The following is a 26,119-nucleotide window of genomic DNA, read 5'->3' as shown; positions in this document are numbered from 1 at the left end:
TCAATAATTCATAGCAATTATTAATGCTATCATAAATATGAATAAATAAAGTATTATGATAAACTGTAGCTAGCAGGTCTATAGACTTGTAAATAATGGAGTTACAGTGTTTTAACATCAATTTAAATCATCTGTTTTCTTTATATAGATAGTATCTGTAAGTCATATTTCATTTATTTAAAGTTTAAAGTTGCTCTTGAACATGTAAGTGAAAAATTTATCTCAAGTGCTAATTTTTATGAAACTAGATGTATGTGAACCTTTATATTTATAAATAAGGCAAAATCACAGTGGAAAAATTTTCAGTTTAGGGTACTGTCGATTCATTTAATGTTTCTGACTGTTTCCTCATATGTAAAATTCGTACTGTTCAGGTCCTGAATTCTAAGTTAGTGTTCATTAAAAAGTCACTGACTAGTGGGGAAAACTTATATGTATACAGATAATTACAATGCAGTGTACAATAGTTGTTGTTGTTGTTGTTATGTGCCGTCCAGTCGGCCCCGACTCATAGCGACCCCTCCTTGGGTTTCCGAGGCAGTATCACTACGGAAGTAGGATTGCCCAACCTTCCTTCCGAGGTAATGTGTAAAAATTCAGTTTAAGAGCAGAGTGAATCCAGCTGGGGTTACCAAAGTGGGGAGATTTTGAGAGGAGGTGGTTTTAAACTGGGACTTTAAGATGGAAAAGAGGGAATTTTATTCAGTCTGGTAGCACAGTGCTAAGGAGAAGGCTGGCAGTTCAAAACCAACCAGCCACTCCTCGGAAGGAAGTTTGGGCAATCTACTTCCGTAGTAATACTGCCTCAGAAACCCAAGGAGGGGTCAAGCTATGAGTCGGATCCGACTTGACGGCAGTGTGTTTGGTTTTTGGTTTTTTACCATAGAAGTATGCAAAAAGAGACACAATTCTGATATGCACAAGTTTCAGTTAACACAGCACAAAGGGAGCTCTGGTAGTGTAGTGCCTAAGGCATTTGACTGCTAACCAGAAGGCTGGTGGTTCAAACCCACCAGCCACACCTCGGAAGGAAGGTTGGGCAATCCTACTTCTGTAGTGATACTGCCTTGGAAACCCAAGGAGGGGTCGCTATGGGTTGGATCTGACTCGTCAGCAGTGAGTTAGTTGAGGGCAAAACAAGGATGACCTGTATCAAACTTCATAGTGCGTGCTGATAATTTGGCTATCTTACAGTGCCATAATACTTTAGAGAAACCAAGATTTTAATGCAAATGAAGACCAATTAAGACTACTATGTAAGAAGTTCAGTGATGTGACTCTGGAAAAGTTACTTCGTATGACAAGAAGAGCCCTTGTCTTGGAGTCAGACAAGTTTGGTTTCCAGTCCTGGCTCTGCCATTTTCTAGTGACAGAACCTTGATATTTAACCTCATTTAAACTCAGTTCTTCACCTGGAAAATGAGGATAATATTTCTTTCCCAGAGTGGTTGCCAGTGACCCATATAAGGATCAGAAAGAAGTTTCACTTTATGAAATAAAGTGCAAAAAAAAAAAAATTCCAGGTTACTGTGAATTCTGCTTCTTGAGGTTAACGTTTTATCAAACAACAATTACAATTATGTATGCTCATATTGTACATGGGGTCACTAGGAGTAGTAATCTACTCAATGGCACCTGATGGCAACAGCATGCTCATATTAATGAATTCAAATGCATTTTCTTAAAGTCATATCTGTTAAATTTATTGGCTCTCTTTACTCTCAATTGCTTCTGTTTGATTTGTGCTCATGAATCAGATTGTACTTTTAATAAGCATTTCAATTTTATATTTCTAGTAATACTTCTCTTGATATAATGGCAGCAGTGGCCCCCAAAATAATAACAGTTATGAAAAGTCATGGAACATCATTACCAGTGCAGTTGGAGGCATTGCGAGCTATTTTGCATTTCATATTTCCGGGTAAGTGATATACTTGATTGTGACAGAAGATAGCAATTTAAAAGAATTTTTGACTTTTCATGAAATTTCAACTTTCGAGGCAAAAATTAAAAGGCCAGATTCTGTCAACCAATGCAAATGAAAATCTTGTTGCTAAGCCAAAAATAAAAATAGAGGATCAATAATTATGTGGAAGAGTCTTTAGGTTAATTTATGAGAAAATTTATTATTCTGACAAGAAATATTTTTATGCAAATAATGCACATTATACATTTTTGCGAATTATGCAACCTCTGCACACATTATTTTCCTCTGTCTGCTATGTACATTATCTGAGTGTGCACATTATTCACATGTTATTTGTGAAAAATACAGTAACTACGAAGTAAATTGTTATGCTTTTACCTCTCAGGAGTGTGTCCATCTCTGATAATTCTTTTCTGTTTATGTTGCTGTTACCTTAGTTGAAGTTTTGTTTTTTTTTTTCTTTTTCTCTTGTTTGAACTATAATAAGAGTTATCTAATTTTCACACCTCCAGTCTTTTTTCATTGCATTCCATCTTTTCTCTGTGGTATAATTAATCTTTCTAAAATACAAACATGTGGTCCTTTCTCTTTAGCCTGAATAGCTCCACTACCCCTACTACTGTGCTTTACTTCCTGTTCACGGCTCTGTGATCTTATTTGTCCTCTAAAGCCCATTCATTCAACACATAATTTAAGTACCTTTTATGTTCTAACTATTGTGATAGCTGTTGAGGTCTGAAGATGAATGAAAAATAGTCATTGTACTATTAATAGGCTCAGATGTAGAAGGATATGTAAATAATTAATTACTGGCCAATGTGAGCAGTACTATTCTTTGTGTAAAAGATTATGAAAATGCTGATAGTGGCACAAATAATTCACACAAAGGAAAATGTCATAGGTTGTGATATTGGAGTTTGAGGACTGAATAGGGCTAGGCTGGGAGAAAGGCCAGGAAGGACATTTTAAACAAGAGAAAGTGCAGTTTGTGCTGGTGTGAGGGCAGGGTAGGGTACGAGGAGAGGAAAGTCTGGGGATGAATGTGGAAAGACAGGCCTGAACAAGAAGGTCCTCGAATGAAGTGTTGAGCAATTTGTGCTTTTCTTCCTTGAGTCAATTAAAGTTCATTAAAGATGCTCAAAAATTGTAGTGTCTTGATCAAATTAACAATAGCACTGTAGGGTAGAGGATGGCTGGAAGGGAGAAGGACTTAAAACAGGGAGATTAGGATGGAAGCCATCCCTGGTGGAACAACAGTTAAGTGCTCAGCTACTACAGGCAGTGCCCAGGTTATGAACATGTGATTTATGACTTAGGTACAACTTATGGTTGTGAACCAATCCCTGAGAAGCCTATTATGTTAAAAATTGGAGGTACATGCAGTGGTTCATGTTAACAAATGGGAGCTACTTTGCAACACCCATCAAAACATTATTATTACTACAATATATTATGCTAAAAATGTTTTAGTATATTTGGAAGTATTTCTTTAATTTTTTTTTAATGCGTAGAAAGGTACACTGTATACTACATACTAAGACAAACATTTGCCTAACTGAAGTTAGATACAAACTTTATCTAACTGTTCCAATTTATGTGCAAATTTGACTTAAAGACAGATTTAGGAAGAGAACTCATTTGTAATCTAGTGACGGCATTTATTTGAAAGATTGGTACTTTAAATGCACCCAGCAGCCTTAAAAAGACTTGGAGATCTGCTTACATGAAGATTATAGCATGAAAACCCTAGAGGGAGGTTCTACTGTCACATGTGCTGCTGTGAGTTCGAATCAACTTGAAGGCATCTAACAACAATAAAGGATGGAAGCCATTGATAGTTGAGTGAGGTTTGGTGAAGAGAGCCCAGCAATGGAAAGAGAGGATGGATTTGAGAGAAGTTTAGGAGCTATACTTGACCTGACTTTGTTGAGTATAAACGATGACACTTCTTTTTGTTCTGTAAAAATCCTAATTCTTTTGAAGTCCAGTTGTTTTTTATTGTTAAATGAAAATTTCTAAAATCTATTATTCTTGGTATTATTGAGAGATTCTATGGGCAAAATATTGAATGATGCAGGAAACATCAAGAGAAGATGGCAGGAATACACAGAGTCACTGTACCAAAAAGAACTGATCGATCTTCATCCATTTCAGGAAGTGGCATATGATCTAGAACCAATGGTAATGAAGGAAGAAGTCAAAGCTGCAATGAAAGAACTGGCGAAGAACAAGGCTCCGGGAATTGATGGCATACCGATTGAGATATTTCAACAAACAGATGCCCCATTGGAGGCGCTCATTCAGTTATGCCAAGAGATTTGGAGGACAGCTACCTGGCCAACTGACTGGAAGAGATCCATATTTGTGCCCATTCCAAAGAAAGGTGATCCCACAGAATGTAGAAATTATAGAACAATATCATTAATATCACATGCAAGTAAGATATTACTGAAGATAATTCAGAAACGTTTGCAGCAGTATATTGATAGAGAACTTCCAGAGGTTCAAGCCGGATTCAGAAGAGGACATGGAACAAGGGATATCATAGCTGTTGTCAGATGGATCTTGGCTCAAGGCAAAGAATACCAGAAAGATGTTTACTTGTGTTTTATTGACTATGCAAAGGCATTTGATTGTGTGGATCATGACAAATTATGGATAACATTGAGAAGAATGGGAATCCCTGAGCACTTGATTGTACTCATGAGGAATCTGTACCTTGACCAGGAGGCTGTCGTTCGAACAGAACAAGGGGACACTACATGGTTTAAAATCAGGAAGGGAGTGCGTCAGGGTTGTATTCTTTCTCCACACTTATTCAATCTATATGCTGAGCAAATAATCCGAGAAGCTGGACTATATGAAGAAAAACGTGGTATCAGGATTGGAGGAAGAATCATTAACAACCTGAGATATGCAGACGATACAACCTTGCTTGCTGAAAGTGAGGATGACTTAAGGCACCTACTGATGAAGGTTGAAGAATACAGTCTGCAGTATGGATTACATCTCAACATAAAGAAAACAAAAATCCTCACAACTGGACCAATGAGCAGCATCACAATAAATGGAGAGAAGATTGAGGTTGTCAAGGAATTCACATTGCTTGGTTCTACAATTGATGCCAACGGAAGCAGCAGTCAGGACATTAGACGATGTGTAGCATTGGGGAAGTCAACTGCGAAGGAACTGTTTCAAGTGCTGAGGAGCAAGGATATCTCCTTGAGGACTAAGGTGCACCTGACACAAGCCATGATATTTCCAATCGCCTGGTATGCATGTGAGAGCTGGACAATGAATAGGGAAGACCAAAGAAGAGTTGATGCTTTTGAGTTGTGGTGCTGGCGAAGAATGCTGAAAGTACCATGGACTGCTAAAAGAACTAACAGATCTGTCCTGGAGGAAGTGCAGGCAGAATGCTCCTTGGAAGCAAGAATGGCCAGACTTCGTCTCACCTATTTTGGTCATGTTGTCAGAAGGGACCATTCCCTGGAGAAGGATGTCATGCTTGGTAGGGTGGAGGGTCGATGAAAGAGGGGAGGCCTTCAGGGAGATGGATTGATACAGTGGCTGCGATGATGGGCTCGAGTATAGCATGGATTGTGGGGCTGGTGCGGGATCGGGCAGTGTTTCGTTCTGCTGTGCATGGGGTCGCTATGAGTCGGAAACGACTCGATGGCACTTAACAACAACAACAACATTATTCTTGGTAGTCATGTATTTTATGTTTTATGTCTTTTACATTTCTTAGTATAACAGTATACTAAGTATAAGAATAAAAATTTTTTCAAGAGCAAGGATTTCTTCAGTCATTTAAAAAATTTATTGGTTGATTGATTATTGGAACTTTGAATGACAAATAGCAATCAAACCGATATTTCTTGAATCATGCTATCCTATTCATAATTGTCTGTAAGGTTTTTGAGACATAATTTAACAGACTAAATTTTGCTCAAAAATATTATTGTAAGTCTTTCTTTAGAATTTCAATTTTAGGTTGTAAAATACATACATACATACACAGATACAGATATGTAAGTATCTTTTAATTATGACCATAAAGAACTAAATCTTTAAGTTGGCAAAATAATGCTTTTATTTTCAGTTTTATGAAAATGTTTTTCTTCTATTGTTTTTAAATTGACCCCAAAGCAACTCAAGTAATGTTTTAAGGAATAATTATATTACTGAAATAAATAAAATTACACTGATAGTCAATAATAATTTAGATTATAAGTGCCCTTGAGTATAAATTTGTTATTTTAGGGCTATATTTCATGTATGGACACATTTTTTAAAACAGCATATAGTTACCTATTACAAGCTCTGGTGGTGTAGTGCCTAAGGCATTTGACTTTAGCTAGAAGGTTGGCAGTTCAAACCCACCAGCCACTCCTCAGAAGATTGGGCAATTTACTTCCATAGAGATATCACCTCGGAAACCTAAGGAGGGGTCGCTGTGAGTTGGAACTGACTCAATGGCAGTGAATTTGGTTTTTGAAATGAGATATTAGTATATAGACACTTTATGAATGTATCAGGATATAAATACATTTCTCTATTTGGTAAATGCTTAGCCATCTATTCGTTCTATGATACCCTACCATCCCATTATATAAATTAATAAGTAACTATGCTCTCAGTATCCTAATAGTTTTGAAGTTGAATACAATTTTTTTTGGTTTGAGCATGCTAAGTTGAGGTGCTTTTAACATACCTGAGTTCATATTTATGAATTTATTAACTAGACTATATTCAGGTTTCCTTAACTGTAGCAAAGATGTGCATAGTAGTAAAATTGCTGAATTCAGAAACCAATCCAGGACCACAAAGAGCATCTAGTGTTATGTTCCTTCAGTTTCTTCTAATCTAGCACTGTCCAACTCCTCTGTTTTTCTATAACATGAACTTACTGAAGAGACTGGGCCAATTGCTTTAATAAGATAATAATAAAGATCCAATTATTTAAATAAAATATTTTGAGCAGGTTATATGAAATAACATTTGACTTGTTCTTTCTTGTCTTAGTGTCAACTCTGGAGGAAATAGTTTAAAATTCTTTAGGAGGGAACAAAGGCAAATATGGAAGAAGTATACAGAGGAGAGTGAGCAGGAATACAAAACCTCATTGCTAAGAGCCATAGGAGGAACTGAACTTTCTTCATCGAGAGAAGAAACTCAGGGGATATGGCAGTTGTACTAAAATCTACTCATTTATAGCTAATGATAGTATTAATACCTTACAGTATGGAGGACCTAAAATGTGTCAGACATTATTTCTAAGTGCTTTAACTATGTTAACTTTTAATCCTCTCAACAGTCCATGAAGCAGATTGTCGTATTTTGTTTGTTTTCTTTCCATTTTACAGATAATGAAATTGAGACTTAGACATGTTAAGGTCACAGCTTTTGTATTGGAGCCACATTTTAAACTATGTACATCCTGAATCCAGGGTCCATCCTTATGACTACGCTTTTGTGCAATAAGCATTTGTTGAACAAGTGCTTCTTCTTGTTGTTGTTATGTGCCATCGAGTCAGACCTGACTCATAGAGACCCCTCCTTGGGTTTCCAAGGCAGTATCACTATGGAAGTAGATTGCCCCATCTTTCTTCCTAGGAGTGGCTGGTGGGTATGAACAAGTGCTATATATATCTAAAACATTATACTTAGAACATTATATTTGGACATGATTAAGTTATGGACCCTCACCTTAAAAAGGTTATAGTTCATACAGTTTGAAGGACTATTATGTGGGAAGAAGATATGTTTTGGAGAGTAGAATCTCAAGTGATATAACAAAGACCAAGATGTAAGTTACAGGAATATTAATTTGGTCTTAGTATAATACTCATTGCATGTGGCATGAAGTTTTCACTGCTTAGCAGGTCTGCTTTTAATAGTCACGTCTGTTTGTAGTGTAATAGGAAGCTTCAGAAATTAATGTGGTTTTGTCGCTGAGAATGAGGCAGATTTTATATAACTTGCCCAAGGTCACAAAACTGTAGTGAATGGCAGAGCCTGATTGAATAAACTTTAAGATGAAAACTCAAGGTTCTAAGAAAGTGGGAATCTGGTCTTACTCACTGTGATATTCCTAGCATGTAGCAAACTCCCTGGCACATATTGGCACTCAAATATGTGCTAAATAAATGAAAAATTATACACAATCAATTTATAGTTTGAGTTAAATGTGAAAGATTATGTTTTCTGTTCATTATTTCTGTAGTCTTAGATTTGTAAAATATCATTAGTTATAATTTTACATATGTATTCTATTATATGAAGACCCCTGGTAGTACAACAGTTAGATGCTTGACTGCTAACTGAAAGGCTGGTGGTTCAAACCCACCAAGTAGCTCTGTGGGAGGAAAACCTGGCAATCTACCTCCTTGAAGATTACAGCCAAGAAAACCCTATGGGGCAGTTCTACTCTGTCACATGGAGTTGCTTTGAGTTAGAAACAACTTCACAGCACCCGGTAACAACAATGATGGTATAATTAATTTGTTTTCAACTTCTGGTTTTTTCAGGGGTTTTCACACAACTCAGCTATAATGTAACTTAATCAGTGGTATGTTTCCTTTATAGAACTTAATACTATTATACATCCCTTCAGAGAACTTTAAATGAAACTACATGTTCTCTACCATCATTATACTGAAACTCAAATCTTGTTTTCTCCACTGTTATATCCAGCTACTCTTTTATTCCTACTTTCATCTGACCTTTTTTGTAGCCCAAATAACTTTGAGCTTTTGTCACTCTGTGCATTGTTGCTTGAAAATCTTCTGATTTCTTAAACCTTTGCCCACACAGACAAAAAGAGATTGTTACAGAAAATTCTAATGCCATGGTAAGTTCTTGCTCCTTTAAATTCAATAAACATCTGTATACGCACTGTGTTTACTTTATGTTTGGTGATGAACTATGTTTTTACATTCCTTAATGCTAAGGGTTATTTCTGTGATTGAAACTACATACTAGGAACAGTACAATATGTATATTGTTGTGTTAACTATGATCTGTTCAGCTTCAATTTTCATGAGAAAAAATATTCATTTATCAAACTGTTTATTTATTGACTTGTTTACATATCAATTTTTGCATTTAGGCATACCAGAAGAACCCAGGGAGGATACTGAATCACAGCATAAGCTAAATATGGTTAAAAAATGGTATTTCCGGAATAATATCCACAAACTGGTCCTAGCAGCTTTGAATAAGGTATGTTGAATATAGGTCTTCTGACTTTAGACTGGAACTGGAATTTGAGAAATTGGGGGAGTTTTTCAGATTAAGTTTTCAGTCCTCTGATAGTAGGAAGTTAAGTGGTTAGAGCTATAGCAATGAAAATAGGGTGAGGTGGGTAAAGAAATGGGCTGCTTCAGTTATGTGTACCATCAGCTACAGATTTAGACAAAGCTTTCTTGGTGGCAGGTAACATAAATCCACTCAATCAGCTCAAGTTAGTTCAGTCAGAAAGAGAAATGAAGAGTTCAACATACAGATAGGCCTCATGAATGGCCTAGGATTATAGCTGTGGGTTTCCTTGTTTTTTTGGTTTTTCCTCTCCACTGCTTGTCTGTCTTTTATGGAACTGTGGTAAAAACTTCAGTCCATGAGGACATGCAGGACCAAACAACAGAGTCGTCTTTGATTCTTTGTGCTCATTTTCACTGCTGTCTTCGGAGATAACCACTTTGAAATGATTTGATGTGTATTGTTTCTTTCAATTGTTAGGCATTTACATGTCAATAAACATTTGAGATATATATTATAATTTTCACCATATTATACTAAGTATGATAAAAGCAGAAGACAAGAATTACATTTATATTATGTAAAGCAAAAGATATTGGTGAAATTAAGATAGTTTGGGGTTTATCATAAAATGAATTGGGTCTTTATAAAGGTTATGAGTAAAGATATCAAGAATGTTTAGGGTTAATATTCATGAAAGGAAGAGAGTATTCAAGATAATTAATGGAAATAATTCTTTGTGATTTAGTTTTCTTTAAAAAAATATAATAAATTAATCAATAGCCTCAAGAGGGAGAGCTTTAAAAATTCAATTTAAACTGAACTTTATATTGAAAAATTTACAAATATGAGTCATTTGACTTATATGTTAATATTATTCTTGAATATAACAATGTAATGGGTTAAATTTAATTCCAGAAATATTTATCCAGAATCATGCATGTGACAGAGATTGTGTGACACAGTGGGGAGAAAAAGTGAATATGCTTTGTATTACTCTGTCATGGACCTTATAATCTGGCTAGAAGAATATTAGATATGCATAAAATTAGATGTTCTATATTACAACTTTTGAGCTATATAACCTTGTGAATACTATTCTGGGAATATAGGGGAAGGAACAGTTAATTTTATTTATGGTATGTGTTAGAGGGAAGCAAGAGGTACTACTGAAAGAACCTCATAGACAGCTCTGATTCCGGTTAACTAACCTTTTCTAAAGGTATTGAGTACAAGTATGTTATAGTGAAATGAGTCTGAATTCAAGAGAGCCTGCTTTGCCAGTAAGTATTGTGATGTTTAGAAAATCACTCAATTTCCAGTTCTACTTTGTTTTGCTACATCCTAGAAGAATTGGTTCTCAACCTTTTGTTCCATGTGAACACTTGAGTAATGACTCATTAAACAGTGACTATCATGTGGGGGTGAAGAATTAGGGTCATAGGGACACAGAAATGATAATATTTTATTTCAAAAAGCTCCCAATAGTTATTTCCCAATCCTTCACCACAACTGAGGAAAACAAACAAACTCTAAAAGGTGTATTAAAGGATTTCTTTAGCTTTAAAATTCTGAGTCCATAGAAATAGCAGTCAAGAAATGAAACAACACATTGCATTAGGCAAATCTGCTGCAAAGACCTCTTTAGAATTTTAAAAAGCAAAGATGTCAATATGATGACTAAGGTGAGCCTAACTCATGCCTTGGTCTTTTAAATTTCTTCATATACCTGTGAAAGTTGAATAGTGAAAAAGGAAGACAAAAGAACAATTGATGCATTCAAACTATGGTATTGTTGAAAAATATTAAATATACCATGGGCTGCTAAAAGAATGAAGAAATCAGTCTTGGAAAAAATATAATGAGAATGTTCCTTAAAAATGACTCACTTACTTTGGGCATATCATCAGCAAAGACCCAACCCACTGCTGTGGAGTTGGATCCAACTCATAGTGACCCCTCCTTGGATTTCCAAGGCAGTATCATTACAGAAGTAGATTGCCCAATCTTCCTTCTGAGGAGTGGCTTATGGGTTTGAACGACCAACCTTCTGATTAGCAGTCAAATGTCTTAGGCACTACACCACCAGTGCAAAGACCGGTTCCTAGAAAAAGGGACATCATGTTTGGTAAAGTAGAAAGTCAATGAAAATGGGGAAATCCCTCAATAAGATGGATTGATACAAAGGACTAAAACATACAAAAATCATGAAGATGGTGCAGAACCAGGCAATGCTTTGTTTTGTTATGCATAAAGTCACCATGAGTCATAGCTGACCTGATGGCAACTGTCAACAACAACAAAATTCTGTGATTGCATATGTCGCTCTGAATAAAAGTTACAAACATCAAACATTTCAGATCCCAATTCTGCAGACACAGTGAAATGAATTATCATTCACTAAATTAAGTCTAGGGGTCGCTATGAGTCAGGTCCGACTTGACGGCACATAACAACAACAACAGATTAAGTCTAATCTTAGAGAAGAATTTCAAATAAGGGTACAATTTGACATTCAACTATGATTTACAAATCAGAGATTAAAAAAAGTATTTGTTAAAGCAAACCAATTGTTGGATATAAAAAATTCCAGTAAAATTCAGACTGAAATAAAAATCTCTCTCTGGAACACTAAAGTTCCATTTATGCCTGATCCTTTTAGCTTTTTTTCCACAGATGATAACTTTCAGTAATCTGCCCCAGACTTGTTTCTCCCACATTGTTTTTGGAGACTAAAGTAGAAATAGGACTTTCAGCATTTTGCCTGCATATGTGCTTTGTATGCCTTGGTGGTCCTGCTTTCTTCAGTCAAGGCACTCAGTAAAGTAAAACCAATTTGCTGATGAAATGGAATCAAATCAAAGCTCCTGTTGGTGTCACAAAATTCACAAAATATACCCAACTTAAACATTGAAGATATTTATTTCAATTGTAAATAATATTTCAGAGAAAGAACTCATATGCAAAAATAACATTAACAGCAACAAGCAAATTGAATAGGAAACCAAAAAACCAAACTCAACTGCCGAGTCGAATCTGACTCATAGCGACCCCTCTTTGGTTTTCTGAGGTGGTATCACTATGGAAGTAGATTGCCAAACCTTCCTTCCGAGGAGTGGCTAGTGAGTTTGAACTGCAGCCTTCTGGTTAACAGTCAAATGCTTTAGGCACTATGCCACCAGAGCTCCCAATTGAATAAGGGTAAAGTTTAAAAACAAGAAGTCTAAAGGACTATCTTAACCTCAATAGAAAAGCACAAAATAAGAGTTGAATATATGAGAATGCATACCTTACTTTTAGATAAAATTAATCATTTTTCAAAAATGAAAATTGGCTTATAATTTATGTGCCTTTACTAATGTTAATTATAGTTTAGTTAAGCTAATTCTAAAATTTGTATGAAAAAATTAATATGTGCAAATATGCACTGAGTAAATTTTTACTTGGGCTACTTGATTTTATTTTATCAGTCTATAACTGGTTTTTAACTAAAGTAAGCATTGTTGTTGTTGTTGTTATATGCCATCGAATGGGACCCAACAAAAATAAGCATTAAGATCTCATATTTAAGAGTAAATATCCTTAATTGTCCTTTTAATTTCAGTTCATTGGAAATCCTGGCATTCAGAAATGTGGATTAAAAATCCTTTCTTCTTTAGCACATTTTCCTGATGTATTAGAAATATTATCCCTGGAAGGTGCTATTGAGTCAGTACTTCATTCACTGCAGATGTACCCAGATGATCAAGGTGGGTACAGTTTGAACTCTAGATTTTGAATACATTTATGTAGGCCGTTAGTTGTTCGATATCTTTACATTTTTTCTTCAATTCAATTTTTGTTTATTTTTTTGGTCCTATTCTAGAAATCCAGTGTCTGAGTTTAAGTCTCATAGGATGCTTGATTGTAAAGAAGAATTTATGCATAGGAACTGGGCATCTGCTGGCAAAAATTCTGGTTTCCAGCTTACAACGATTTAAGGATGTTGCTGAAGTACAGATGAATGTATGTGCAAATTTGGAAGCAAATTTGGGAGCTTGTGTAGATTTCCATTTCAGAGAAGTTTGTAATTCCCATTTTGCATTAATGTGGTATTCTAGTTAATTGAAAACTATCATTTCATAATATTTTAAGTTTAGAAGGTGAAGATGATTGAATTAGATCTCTAAAGATCCTGAGGTTCATTACTAAATCCTTAAAATCAGTATGTTTGTTTGCCAATTTTCTTTCCCATAAAAGAGCAGAAAATGTGCAAATAACATTTCAACTAGCTGAGCTTTACTTTCTTCTTACTGTTGTTGTTGTTATGTGCCGTTGAGTCAGACCCGATTCATAGCGACTCCTCCTTGGGTTTCCGAGGCAGTATCACTATGGAAGTAGATTGCCCCATCTTCCTTCTGCAGAGTTGCTGGTGGGTTTGAACCGCCAGCCCTCTGGTTAGCAGTCCAGTGCCTTAGGCACTACGCTACCAGAGCTCCCTTTACTTTCTTAGATTTTAGATAAATAGAAGTTTTAATTATTCCAAAGTTTGTAACTCTGTGTTTTATTGTTAGTTTCTTACCTCTAGTAATTATCTCTTGATTTTCTTTTTTTTTTTCAGTGAAGCAATATTTTTTTTTTTCACATTTTTGATCAAGCAACATTTAAATGTAGGGTATAATATCTCTTTGTACAAGTAATCCAAGATTTGCCCTAAGGTTAGTTAATTAAGGGAATATTAAGAAATCTATTTCAGGTATTTCTTTTATTAGCAAAAAAATTATTTCCTTAGGAGTTTCTGCTTTGGCTCCCCCCCCCCCAAGTAATGGAGTTCACATCCTTCATAAACTGTCAGCAAATATTTTCATAAATAGCAGCATTGACTAGGAATAAAAATATCTAGCCTCTAGCCTCTGTACCCACTAGCCACTCCTCGGAAGGAAGGTTGGGCAATCCTACTTCCGTAGTGATACTGCCTCGGAAACCCAAGGAGGGGTCGCTATGAGTTGGGGCTGACTCGACGGCACATAACAACAACAACAGCCTCTGTACAGACATTATTAGCAAATGAGATAATGTATATGTGAATATTTTATTTTTAATTATAAATGCTGAACACATACTTCTTAGAATAAAAACAACTATGGGTTTTCTAAATCCACTTTTCATATGTGCCTCTATCTAGTTTGATTAAGGCCAAGACAAAATTAGTTCAAATTAATCCAATGGAAAGGAAATGATTTTACATAGGTCCATTCCAAAGAAAGAAGATTCAACAGAATGAGGAAATTATTCAATAATTTCATTAATAGTACATGCCAGTTAAATTTTACTGAAGGTACATCAAAATTGGTCCTAGAGTTGACAAAGAACTGCTAGAAATTCAAGCCAATTCAGAAGAGGATGTGGAATGAGGGATATCATTGCTGACGTCAGATGGATCTTGGTTGAAAGCAGAGAATACTAGAAAGATGTTTGCTTGTGTCTTATTGACTATGGAAAGATATCATTGACTATGTGTGAATCATAATAAATTACAGATAAAATTACAAAGAATGGGAATTCCAAAAAAGTTAATTGTTCTCATGGGGAACCTTTACATAGACCATGAGGCAGTTGTTTGAACAGAGCAAGGGGATACTGTGTGGTTTAAAATCAGGAAAGGTGTGCATCAGGGTTGTATCCTTTCACCATACATATTCAATCTATCTCTGAGGAAATAAACTAAGAACATGGACTATATGAAAAAGAATGCAGCATCAGGACTGGAAAGACTCATTAACAGCCTGTAATATGCAGATGACACACTTTGCTTGCTGAAAGTGAAGAGGACTTGAAGCACTTACTGATAAAGATCAAAGACTACAGCCTTCAGTATGGATTACACCTCAATATAACTAAAACAGGGAGCTCTGGTAGCTTGGTGCCTAAGGCACTTGACTGCTAACCAGAGGCTGGTGATTCAAACCCACCAGCCACTCCTCAGAAGGAAGGTTGGGCAATCATTTTCCATAGTGATACCACCTCGAAAACCCAAGGAGGGGTTGCTATGAGTTGGGTCTGACTTGAGAGCAAATAACAACAACAACATAAAGAAAACAAAAATCCTCACAACTAGACCAATAGGCATCATCATGATAAATGAAGAAAAGATTGAAATTCTCAAAGATTTCATTTTACTTGGACCCACAAACAACACCTATGGAAGCAGTAGTCAAGAAATCACATGATATATTGGGAAAATCTGCTGCAAAAAAAACCTCTTCAAAGTATTTAAAAAAAAACAAAGATGTCACTTTGAGGACTAAGGTGCACCTTACTCATGCCGTGGTATTTTCTATCACCTTATATGCACATGAAAAGTGGACAATGAATATGGAATACTAAAGAAGAATTGATGCCTTTGAATTAGGATGTTGGTGGAGAATATCAAATACACCATGAACTGCCAAAAGAATAAACAGTTCTATCTTGGGAGAAGTACAGCCAGAATGCTCCTTAAAAGAGAAGCTGTTAAGACTCCATCTCATGTATCAAGAGGGACCAAGAGAAGGAGATCATGCTTGGGAGAGTAGAGAGTCAGTGAAAAAGAAGCAAACTCTCAAAGAGATGTAGTGATACAGTGGCTGCAACAATGGACTCAGACACAGCAAGGATTGTGAGGATGGCGCAGGACCAGGCAGTATTTTCTTCTGTTGTATAAGGGTTCACTATGAGTTGGAACTTACTAGATGGCACACAACAACAACAATAACAAAAAACAACGACAAATGGAACTGTCAGTTTTTCTGGATTAATTCATCAGACATTTTAGGATTTCTATAGTGGAGGCTATAAATTGTTGATGGGCTGAATTTGGCTTGCCAACATATTTTGCTTGACCGTTTCAGTGTTTGCAACTTCTTTTTTGAATGGTGTGATGTTTACACATTTACATATCTGTTTTGCTGCAGAATTTGAGTTTGCAGGAACCTCTGAACTAGAGGTGGGTTGACCACATATCCTTCAGACCTGTATGAATTGGGACTGCATCTCTTACCAAATGCTAGTATTTGTAGTTCTTCAGCATCTTACAACTCAAAATAATAATTTTTATATTTGGACTGTTTTTTTAAACATATTGTGTTGAAAGAGTCCTAATAAAAGTAGAAACATTTATATGCTCTTTGATGAGTTTACCTAAGAAGAATTATACTGAAGTCAAAAATACAATCTTTCCTTAAAATATCACATGGGTGGAGATCCTGTACAACTCGTGGGAATCTGCTTGAAGTGGTTCTAAAAAGTAATGAAAGTTGTGACTGATCAGTTCTCTGTAGGTAATTTTGAAGAGCTTTCACAGTTCCTCCCAAATACTCTCAACATGAATGAAAGCTAGCCTCTTATACTTGTCTCTTTGAGGTTAAAATTTCAGAAGAAAGCAGAAGAATGTTGGGGAAGTGCTTGCTATCTAGAGAACCTAACCTGCAGTGTTGTAAGAGAAGATTCACTGCACTATTCTATTTGTACCTATTTCTATTTGTAACCCTGCTGCTGATTCTGCTCTTCCAATCTCAATTAATATCTGGCTTTCATCCTATAGACACAGATTCAGATAAAGGTATTTAAAAGCCAACATTTAGAAGATTAGGATTTTTCCTGCTTTAGTAGAGGATAGTTTGTTAACTAACATTTTGTTCTCTGTGTCTACTACATATCTCAATAATGAGAGAGCTAAGAGTATTTACAGGATTAATTCAAAGTTTATAGCTTTAAAGAACAAACCCAATAAATATGTCTTCTTAGTTAAGTGAACATGCAGATTTTAAGAATTACATACAAAATCTCTGTTTTACATTATTTATTCATCTTTTCCTAGAACTGCTTGTATTATTAATTTTTTTATTATATTTTCAGGGATTTCAGACAATCTTGGCAATACTTGAATTGTCAGTATCGTTTTCCAAGCTGCTGGTGCATTATTCATTTGACTCAGTAATATTCTATCAGATGTCTTCCAGTATCACAGAACAAAAGAATCAACAGGTACAATGGTTTTCACTTATATGCTAAATGTTATGTGTTTTGCTCACTCTAATCTTTGTTTCCACTCTACTTTTCAGTTTCTAAACCTCTGTTGCAAGTGCTTTGCAAAATTAGCTATGGATGATGAGTTAAAATGTGTGATGCTAGAGAGAGCATGTGATCAGAATAATAGCATCATGGTTGAATGCTTGCTTCTATTGGGAACTGACGCCAATCAAGCAAAGGGGTCACATTCCTTAATTTGTCAGGTAAATACTCAAGGCCTCATTTTTATCTTTTCTCTGTTACTTGACTCTACCGTGGTATAAGCTTACTTATATCCCACTATTCTTCACTTCGGAACTTACCAGTTAATTGCACAATGACTTGTGATTTGTAATAGGAGTTTAGAGTCAGAATTTCAGAGGTAATGGAGTCCTTTAGGTATTAGCCAGTCAAATTCTTCATTTTATTTGTCTATATGCCTTGTTAACTTGATAAATAACTTTTCAAATGTGTCTCCTTATATGTATCTCTATATAACTTATTCCCTAACCATATCCTGTTCATGCACAGTTTTGTTTTGTTTTGATTGATTTTCAACCATTTTCTCTCTGCTTTAGTTCTTCTGTCTAGAAAGTGCTCCCTTCCATATGACTGTGACTGTACAGGCTGTGCTCTGCACACCTTCAGGGACATCCTTTATATGGACATCTTTGTTATGACCCCCTTGAAGATGTGCATGTAGTCGTTGGGTGGTGCAAATGGTTAATGAGTTCAGCTCATTAGGTTGGAGACTTACATCTATTTAGTGTCACCTTGGAAGAAAGACCTGGGAGTCTACTTCTGAAAAATCAACCATTGAAAACCCAGTTCTACTCTGGTTTGGTCCTCTAGTGCTGCTCTAACAGAAAATACCACAAGTGGATGACTTTAACAAACAGAGATTTATTCTCTTATAGTTTAGGAGGCTAGAAACCCAAATTCAAAGTGCCAGCTCAAGGGGCTTGGTGAAAGCCACTCAACCTTGGGCTTCAGCTCTGCCTCTTGCTTCTGGCGCACAGAAGCTAGATGCATTTCTTAGCAGTTGTTGGCTGCTGAGGCTGACCAACCCAAGGTCAACAAGTAAAATGGCACAGTCCCAAGATTATCAGACGTATAGGCAGGCCACTAATTCAAGTCCATTAACAGTCCCAAAATCAGCAGACAACATGGCAGGTCACTGACATGAAGTTGTGGCCAAATGCAGAATCCCAATGTGCCAAAAAGCTCCGAGCCCTTTCTCAAAGCTGTCTTTTTGTAGACTGTAAGCAGACCACATCCCTAAGGCAGCTATACAGCTACTCCAGTACATTGCACCATGGAGTTGATTACCAGTCTCATCATGGGGATTAACTATATCCGGCTGCCCAACCACTCAAAACAAGGCCCAGCCAAGTTGATAAACAACTTAACTACCAAAACTCTTACACACATGGGGTCATCATAATCAGAATTGACTAGATAGCAACTGATTTTTTTTTTTAAGTTGTGTAACACCATGACCCTACTTTCCTTCTTTCCTTTCCCTCCTATACCATGCAAGCACAGAACTGTCTGATCAAAGTTCTATCCTTCAAATCTAATCAAAATTCTCTTTCCTCAGTAAAGCCCTTCTCAAGCCCCAAAACAAATTAAAATTACTTCTGTAAGTCTTTGACAATTTATGTATACTACTTTTAGATTTTGTGAATTTAATGAATATAGAATTGTACAGTATTTACCTTTGTATTGTTTATAATCTTTACTTTTACATTCAATATGTATTCAGTAAATATTTGCAAAATTGCATTACTTGTATTTCAGATTTGTCTTAATTGTATATATTTTATAATTAATATTGATATTCAGTCAGCACTATATTATTTTCTAGAAATTTAATAATATTTTCACAAAGCAATTATGTACTGATTTAATAAATATCATTAAATATCAGAATGGTACTATCTTTCCTAATAATTTACTTTTTAAGTATTAATTCCTTTAATTTACCATTTGCCTGAGTATAGATTCAAATAGATTTGTCAACTATAAGATTAAGTTAGTACTATTTAAGAATTGACATAAAAAGAAACAACTTGTAACCTATTTTCATGTGTCATTATGTTTATATGAAAACAAAGTGAATAATTATTTAAATTTAGTCAAATGTCTTTTAAGCAAGCAATTTTTAAAGAAAATTCCTTCTCTATTACTAATGGTAAGTAAATTATTTCATCCCTGATAAATTAATAAGTTCTTATTATGCATCTTTTGTGTGCAGATCATTACATTAATATTAATTAATATTGGAAGTTAATTTTGGAAGTTCCATTAATATTGGAAGTTCTAAAGAACTAAAAAGAGAAACTTCTACTTCAAAGCTCTTTTTAGGGAAACGACCTAAAATCTCATGAGAGTAGTTGTACCACATTTCCTCAGGAAATGCTGTCTACTCTTCTCTCAGTTTATGCAAACCTTTCTATACAAAAAACTTTTTAGTTTATTTCACTTCCCACATTCTTTTAGACCTAATGTGCATATTTTTGGTCTTTTTTTCTTAAAATCAGATATTTACATCCATGGATTATATACTAACCGTAACAAAAAAAAATCATAGTTACCAAACTTCTTTTATTATCTTGTTGTTGTTGTTGTTGTTTGCCATCGACAATAAATATTGATTAAATATTTGTGGATGGATTAATTGTGCTTTATTTTGTTACAAAACTCTCACTGCCGTTGAGTCAATTAGACTTATAGCAACCCCTCCTTGGGTTTCCGAGGCGGTATCTCTATGGAAGTAGTTTGCCCAATCTTCCTTCTGAGGAGTGGCTGGTGGGTTTGAGCCACCAGCCTTCTGGTTAGCAGTCAAATGCCTTAGGCATGAACCATTTCACTACTGACAAATTGATTCTGACTCATAGAGACCCTGTAGGACAGAGTAGAACTTTCCCTTAGGATATCCAAGGCTATAAATCTTAACAGGAGCAGACTGCCACATCTTTCTCCCATGGAGTGGCTGATGGATTCAAACCATCAACTTTTCCATTAGCAGCCAAGTGCTTTAACCACTCCATCACCAGGACTCCTTTCATGTACTGAAAGCCTACATAATTAAAGGCTATTTAGAGCAAGGATGGAGTTAATTAAGTTAGGCTTTCCAAGGTGAGTTTAAGATTATAATATATATGATTGGTAGAGAAGATTGTGGAAGATTAATACTAAGCATGAAAATGCACAGTTAGACAGCTGAAGGTAAAGATGGAAAAAGCAAGTATAATGAAGTCTAACTAAAAATAATAGCAAACACCTCTGTGGTGCTCATTACAATCTGGGAACTACTCTGAATACTTTACACATTTTAATCCTCATAACAACCTATGAGTAGTCATTAATATTAGTCTCATTATTATTGTTAGTTGCTACTAAGTCTGTTCTGATGCATGGTGAGCCCATGTGTATGGAGTAGAGAACCGCTCCATAGGTTTTACAAGGCTGTGACCTTTTAGAAACAGAGCCTGTCTTCTGAGCACCTCTGGGTGGGTTTCTAGCTAGTAGTTGAATGCTTAACCATTTGTACCACTCAAGAACTGCATTCTCATTATACAGGTGAGGAATGAGGTAACAGGGAGGTTAAATAACTTGCCTAGTCTCTTTCCTTGATAAATGGTGGAAAACACTACCTATTCAGTTATTCTGCTCTTAATCTTATAGCAGATTCATGGTGGTAGTGATGGGGTGTTCATTCAGTCAAATTGTAGAAGAATTTGTTTTTGATTGTCACATGTATTAATTGTAAATTTTAAGATGGAAGAGAAGATTACAAAGGTGTAAATCACAGTTTTGAAAATACTTGTTTATATTCTGGATTTTCTTCATTACTACTTTAATGCTAAACTGCATATTTCTAAACAATGTGTGTGTGTGTGTGTGTGTGTGTAAGGAGCTCTGGTAGCATAGTGCCTAAGGCATTTGACTGCTAACCAGAAGGCTGGCGGTTCAAATCCACCAGCCACTCCTCAGAAGGAAGGTTGCACAATCTACTTCCATAGAGATATCGCCTTGGAAACCCAAGGAGGGGTTGCTATGAGTCGGATCCAACTTGACGGCAGTGCATTGCATTATATGTATGAATGTATGTATGTATATATGCCCACTGTGACTCATAGCAACCCCCATTCGGTTACTGAGGTGGTAAATCTTTATGGAAGTAGATTGCCCAGTCTTGCTTCCATGCAGTGGCTGGTGGATTTGAACCACCAACTTTTTCGTTAGCAGTCAGATGCCTTAGGCACTGTGCTACCAGAGCTCCATGTATATTTATGTATTTTCCTGGCATGAAGATGAAACTGTTTTGAAAAAAAATGTGTGAGTATTCTAAGAGGAAGTACTATATAAGTGAGATTTAAAGGAATTATTTATTACTTTTTTACTGGCATTTATTTCTTTAGTCTGATACAATTTTTCATATATTTCCTAGTGACACCATATACCTGAAAACAATTTGGAGAGTTTGTAACCACAAAGGAAAATTCCTTCTACAAAAAATATACTGAGCATCTTCTATGTGCAAAGCTCAGTACTAGATATAAATAGGGAATATAAAAGGAGTTTCCTATTTTAAGATCGTTTCTTTCCAGGCGTGTATGTGTGTATCGGAGGTGGGGAGGAGATAAAACATAAGTCATCTTAGTACAAGGTTGACAAGAAATGCCATAACTTAGAGATAATCATTCACTAGACCATAAGAAAAGGCATTTGTGCTTGAATTTTTTTTTTTTTAAATTATTATGTTTTTGGTGAAAGTGTATACTGCAAAACAAATTCCCATTCAACAATTTATAAACCTATTGTTTAGTAACATTGGCTACATTCTTTACATTATTCTCATTATTTCTGTTCCAGTTGTTCCATTTCCACTAACCTAGTCTGACTGCCCCAACCTTCTCATCTATGCTTTAGAGTAGTTGTTGACCACTTGGTCTCTTACAGATGATTTTTGATAGAGTGTAATACCCAAGGGTGGTATTCTTTATGAGCTGACCTTCTGTTTATCTAATAGGTAACTTCAGGAGATGTTTTTGGTTCAGTGTTTAAAGAGTATTTCAGGGCAACAGTCTTGGGGATTCCTCCAGTCTGAATTGGTCCATTAAGTCTGGATTTTTTTTTAGAATTCAAACTTGTGTTCCATGTTTTGCTATCTTTCTATCAGGATTCATTTTTTGTGTCCCTGATCAAAGAATTTGCTAGTGGTGGCTGAGCATCATCTAGTTCCTCTGGTCTCAGAGTAGAGGAAGCTGTGATTCATGTAGACAATTACTCCTGTAGACCTGTTCCTTCTTTGAATTTTGAGTTTCCTTCTTTCTCTTTTGCTCTAGATTAGTAGAGACCAATAGTTGTGGCTTAGATAGCTCCTCAGGTGATTGAGTTTTAAGTTTGTCTTTCTCTCTTTCTCCCTTCTTTTCTTCCTTTTTTTAAAATAATATATTTAATGATTTATGTACATAATGTTCAAGAAGCTCTGGTAATGTAGTGGTTAAGACATTTGGCTGCTAACCTAAAGGTTGGTGGGTTGAACCCACCAGCTACTCTACAGAAGAAAGATAAGGCATTCCTCTTCCATCAAGATTTACAGCCTTGGAAACCCAATGGGGGCCCCTATGAGTTAGAGTTGACGTGATGACAGTGAGTTTGGTTTTGGTTTCATTTATACATATTGTTCAGTGACATTGGTTACATTTTTCAAAATGTGTCAATTCTCATGATTTCCATTCTGGCTGTTCTGTTTCCATTGATCTAACTTTCCTGCCCTTCCCCCCACCTTCTCATCTTTGCCTTAGTATAATTATTGACTATTTGGTCTCATTGATGATTTTTAAAAGAGCTCAGTACTCACTGGTGATATTTATTTTATGAGCCAATTTGATATTTAGTTTAAAAGTGACCTCCAGGACATTCCTTTCTTTCAAATTCTCTAGGGGCACTTACAGAAGATTTTAGTAATTTTCTAGTTAAATTAAATATATTTCCTCAGCATTGTGGTAGGCTTTAGCAGTACCAGATAGATTGCAGTATTGCCCATGCATTTGTATTCTAGTGTAGAAACACAGATGAGTAATATATGGTTGAGTGTGGTAAATGCTGTTCCAAAAAGAAATGCGATGGGAGCTTAAAGGAGGAAAGATTTGTGAAGCTTGGGAGGTTGGCAACAAGGACTTTATAATGTAAGAGATTTTTAAACTGCTCTTCATGAATGAATGCCTTTTTGGGGATGAAGAGCAGAGAAAAGGATTTGGGGCAGTAAAAGTAACATAAATGAAGGTAGTAAGTTTGAAAAATTGCATGTTGTGCTTGGGGCAATGACCTGGAGCAGAGGGATTTAAAAACTTTTTAAAAAGATGGCGACTCCAGTAGTTAAACAGTGAGGTTTTGGTACAATGATAGAGATATAGACCAATGGAACAAAATTGAAAACCCAGCAATAGACCCATCTATCTATGGACAGCTGATCTTTGATAAAGGATCAAAACCCATTAAATGAGGGAGAAATAGCCTCTTTAACAAATGGTGCTGGCAAAATTGGATATCCACTTGCAGAAAAATGAAACAAGACCCATACCTCACCCCCCAGACAAAAATGAGCTCAAGTTTGATCAAAGATTTAAAAGTAAAACCCAAAACTATAAAGCTCATCTAAGATAAAATATGGGCAAATCTAGGGGCCCTAATCTATGGCATAAGTAGACTATCAAACATATCCTGAAATGCACAGGCAGTGGAAGAGAAGCTGGATGACTGGGACCTTTTAAAAATTAAATTCTTATTCACATCAAAAGACTTCTTAAAAAGTGTAAAAAGAGAACCCACAGATTGTGAAAAAAAATTTGGCTATGACATATATGACAAGGGACTTATCTCCAAAATTTATAGAAAATTTCAGTACTGCAACACCAAAAAGACAGCCCAATTAAAAAATGGGCAAGGGACATTAACAGACACTTTGCTAAAAAAAGGTATGCTGACAGCCAACAAACATATGAGGAAATGCTCAGGATCATTGGCCATTAGAGAGATGGAAGTCAAAACAACAATGAGGTATCACCTCACCCCAGCAATAATAGCAAAGTTCAGCAAGACAGAAAATAACAAATGTTGACAAGGTTGCAGAGAGATTGGAACTCTCGTACATGCTGGTGGGACTGCAAATGGTGCAACTATTGTGGAAAATGGTATGGTATTTCCTTAAAAAATTAAAAATAGAAATACCATTTGATCCAGCAATTCCATTACTAGAAATATATCCTAAAGAGGTAAAAGACAGGTCATATGCACACCCATATTCATCACAGTATAATTCACTATAGCAAAGAGATGGAAACAACCTAAATGCCCATCAAGAGATGAATGGATGCCCAAACTATGGTACATTTACACAATGGAATACTATGCAACATTAAAGAATAATGAAGAATACATGAATCATCTCACAATATGGATGAATTTATGGATAGAGGACATTATGGTGAGTGAAATAAGTCAATTACAGAAGGACAAATGTTGTATGAGCCCATTATTGTAAAAAGTCAAGGATAGATTTACTCAGGGAAGGAATTCACTTTGTTGGTTACCAGGGATGGGAAGGAAGGGTAGGGAAAATTTTGGACTAGTTGGGGGTCACATGTTGATTTAGGTGAGGGGAGGAACAATATAGAAAGAGTCTGTGACCAGCATGACAACATTGGGGAAAGGAAGGACACTGAAATGTGGACATAAAATGTAGACAACAGAGGCAAATATTAGTACATATACAATACTGTATTACCACTAACACCAAACACAAGGCTATAGATCAGTGTATAGAAAAGTGAGAAGATCAGGTGTGGGTAGGTGAACAGGAATATACCCTAGACCAAAGATAGATTTGGCTGAAGATAATCTTACATATGTAGTTGTGCTACAAAATTAGCCACATAAATTACAGAAGCAACAGAAGACATAGTTTTTGGAGTAACTTCTCAGAGACAACCAAACACCTTGAGAGAGAGAATCATTAGGCCTTGAACTGAGACCATAGTCAAGGGGAACATCATACTCAATTGGCACAACAGAGTACATAAAAATCTTGTTCTACAACCTACTTTGGTGAGTAGCAACTAGGGTCTTTTATTGTTGTTGTTGTTAATTGTGATTTGGGTGAAAATTTACAGAGTTAATTCACTTTCCATACAGCAACTCACGCACACATTGTCTCATGACATTGACTACAATTTACCCCAATGCAATAGCTCCCCTCCCACTTCCTCCCGATAGTTACATCTTCCCTGTGTCCATCCCTCCCTCCATGCACTCCTGCTGCCTGAACTATCTCCCTGTGCATAAACAGCCCTTCTTTCTCCCATGATTGTTCTCTCCAAGGAGTGTATCTACCTCAGGCACATGTTCAACTCTTATACCTGTCCTTTGTTTGGCTGGAAGGTGTGGGTTCAATTCCAGACCTGAAGGGCAGCTGGGGACCATAGTCTCAGTGGTTCCACCCACTCTATCAGACCAGCAAACCTGGTCCTCTTTTTTTTTTTTCCCCAAATGCTTTTGAGTTTTGTTCTACATTGTTCTCCCTCTCTATCCAGGATCTCTTCCATAGATCCGCCTCTGAGAGTTTGACAGTGATAGCTGGGCACCATCAAGTTCTTCTGGTCTCATAGTCATATAGGCTGAGGATCACATGGCATACTGGTCATGAGGACTAATTGTTTCCAAGAACTTTGGTTTTCTTCATTCTTCTTTGCTCTGGATGAGGAGAGACCCATCGTTGCATCTAGATGGCTGCTTGCAAGCTTTTAAGATCCCAGTCGCTACTTGCCAAAGTAGGAGGTGGAAAAATGTTTTGTGTAGTGTGTTATGCCAGTTGAGCTTGATGTCCCTTGC

At 36.1% G+C, this 26,119-nt stretch overlaps 1 protein-coding gene across 1 annotated transcript in view; it reads left to right on the top strand.

Moving 5' to 3' along the window:
- LRRK2 (leucine rich repeat kinase 2) overlaps nt 1–26,119 on the top strand; it is a 187,507-nt gene that overhangs the window by 39,979 nt on the left and 121,409 nt on the right. Inside the window, exons 13-18 of the mRNA XM_007943152.2 lie at nt 1,797–1,921; nt 9,042–9,154; nt 12,795–12,939; nt 13,056–13,195; nt 17,066–17,194; nt 17,272–17,442. Of these exons, the coding sequence (XP_007941343.1) occupies nt 1,797–1,921; nt 9,042–9,154; nt 12,795–12,939; nt 13,056–13,195; nt 17,066–17,194; nt 17,272–17,442 (823 nt within the window). The remainder of the gene's footprint in view (nt 1–1,796; nt 1,922–9,041; nt 9,155–12,794; nt 12,940–13,055; nt 13,196–17,065; nt 17,195–17,271; nt 17,443–26,119) is intronic.

Source organism: Orycteropus afer, unplaced genomic scaffold (genome assembly GCF_000298275.1).
Source record: "Orycteropus afer afer isolate SDZICR_OR568_19922 unplaced genomic scaffold, OryAfe1.0 scaffold00100, whole genome shotgun sequence".
In the NCBI taxonomy this organism is placed as follows: domain Eukaryota; kingdom Metazoa; phylum Chordata; class Mammalia; order Tubulidentata; family Orycteropodidae; genus Orycteropus; species Orycteropus afer.
Note: the sequence above shows the minus strand (reverse complement) of the source record. Positions and strands in the feature narration are given on the sequence as shown.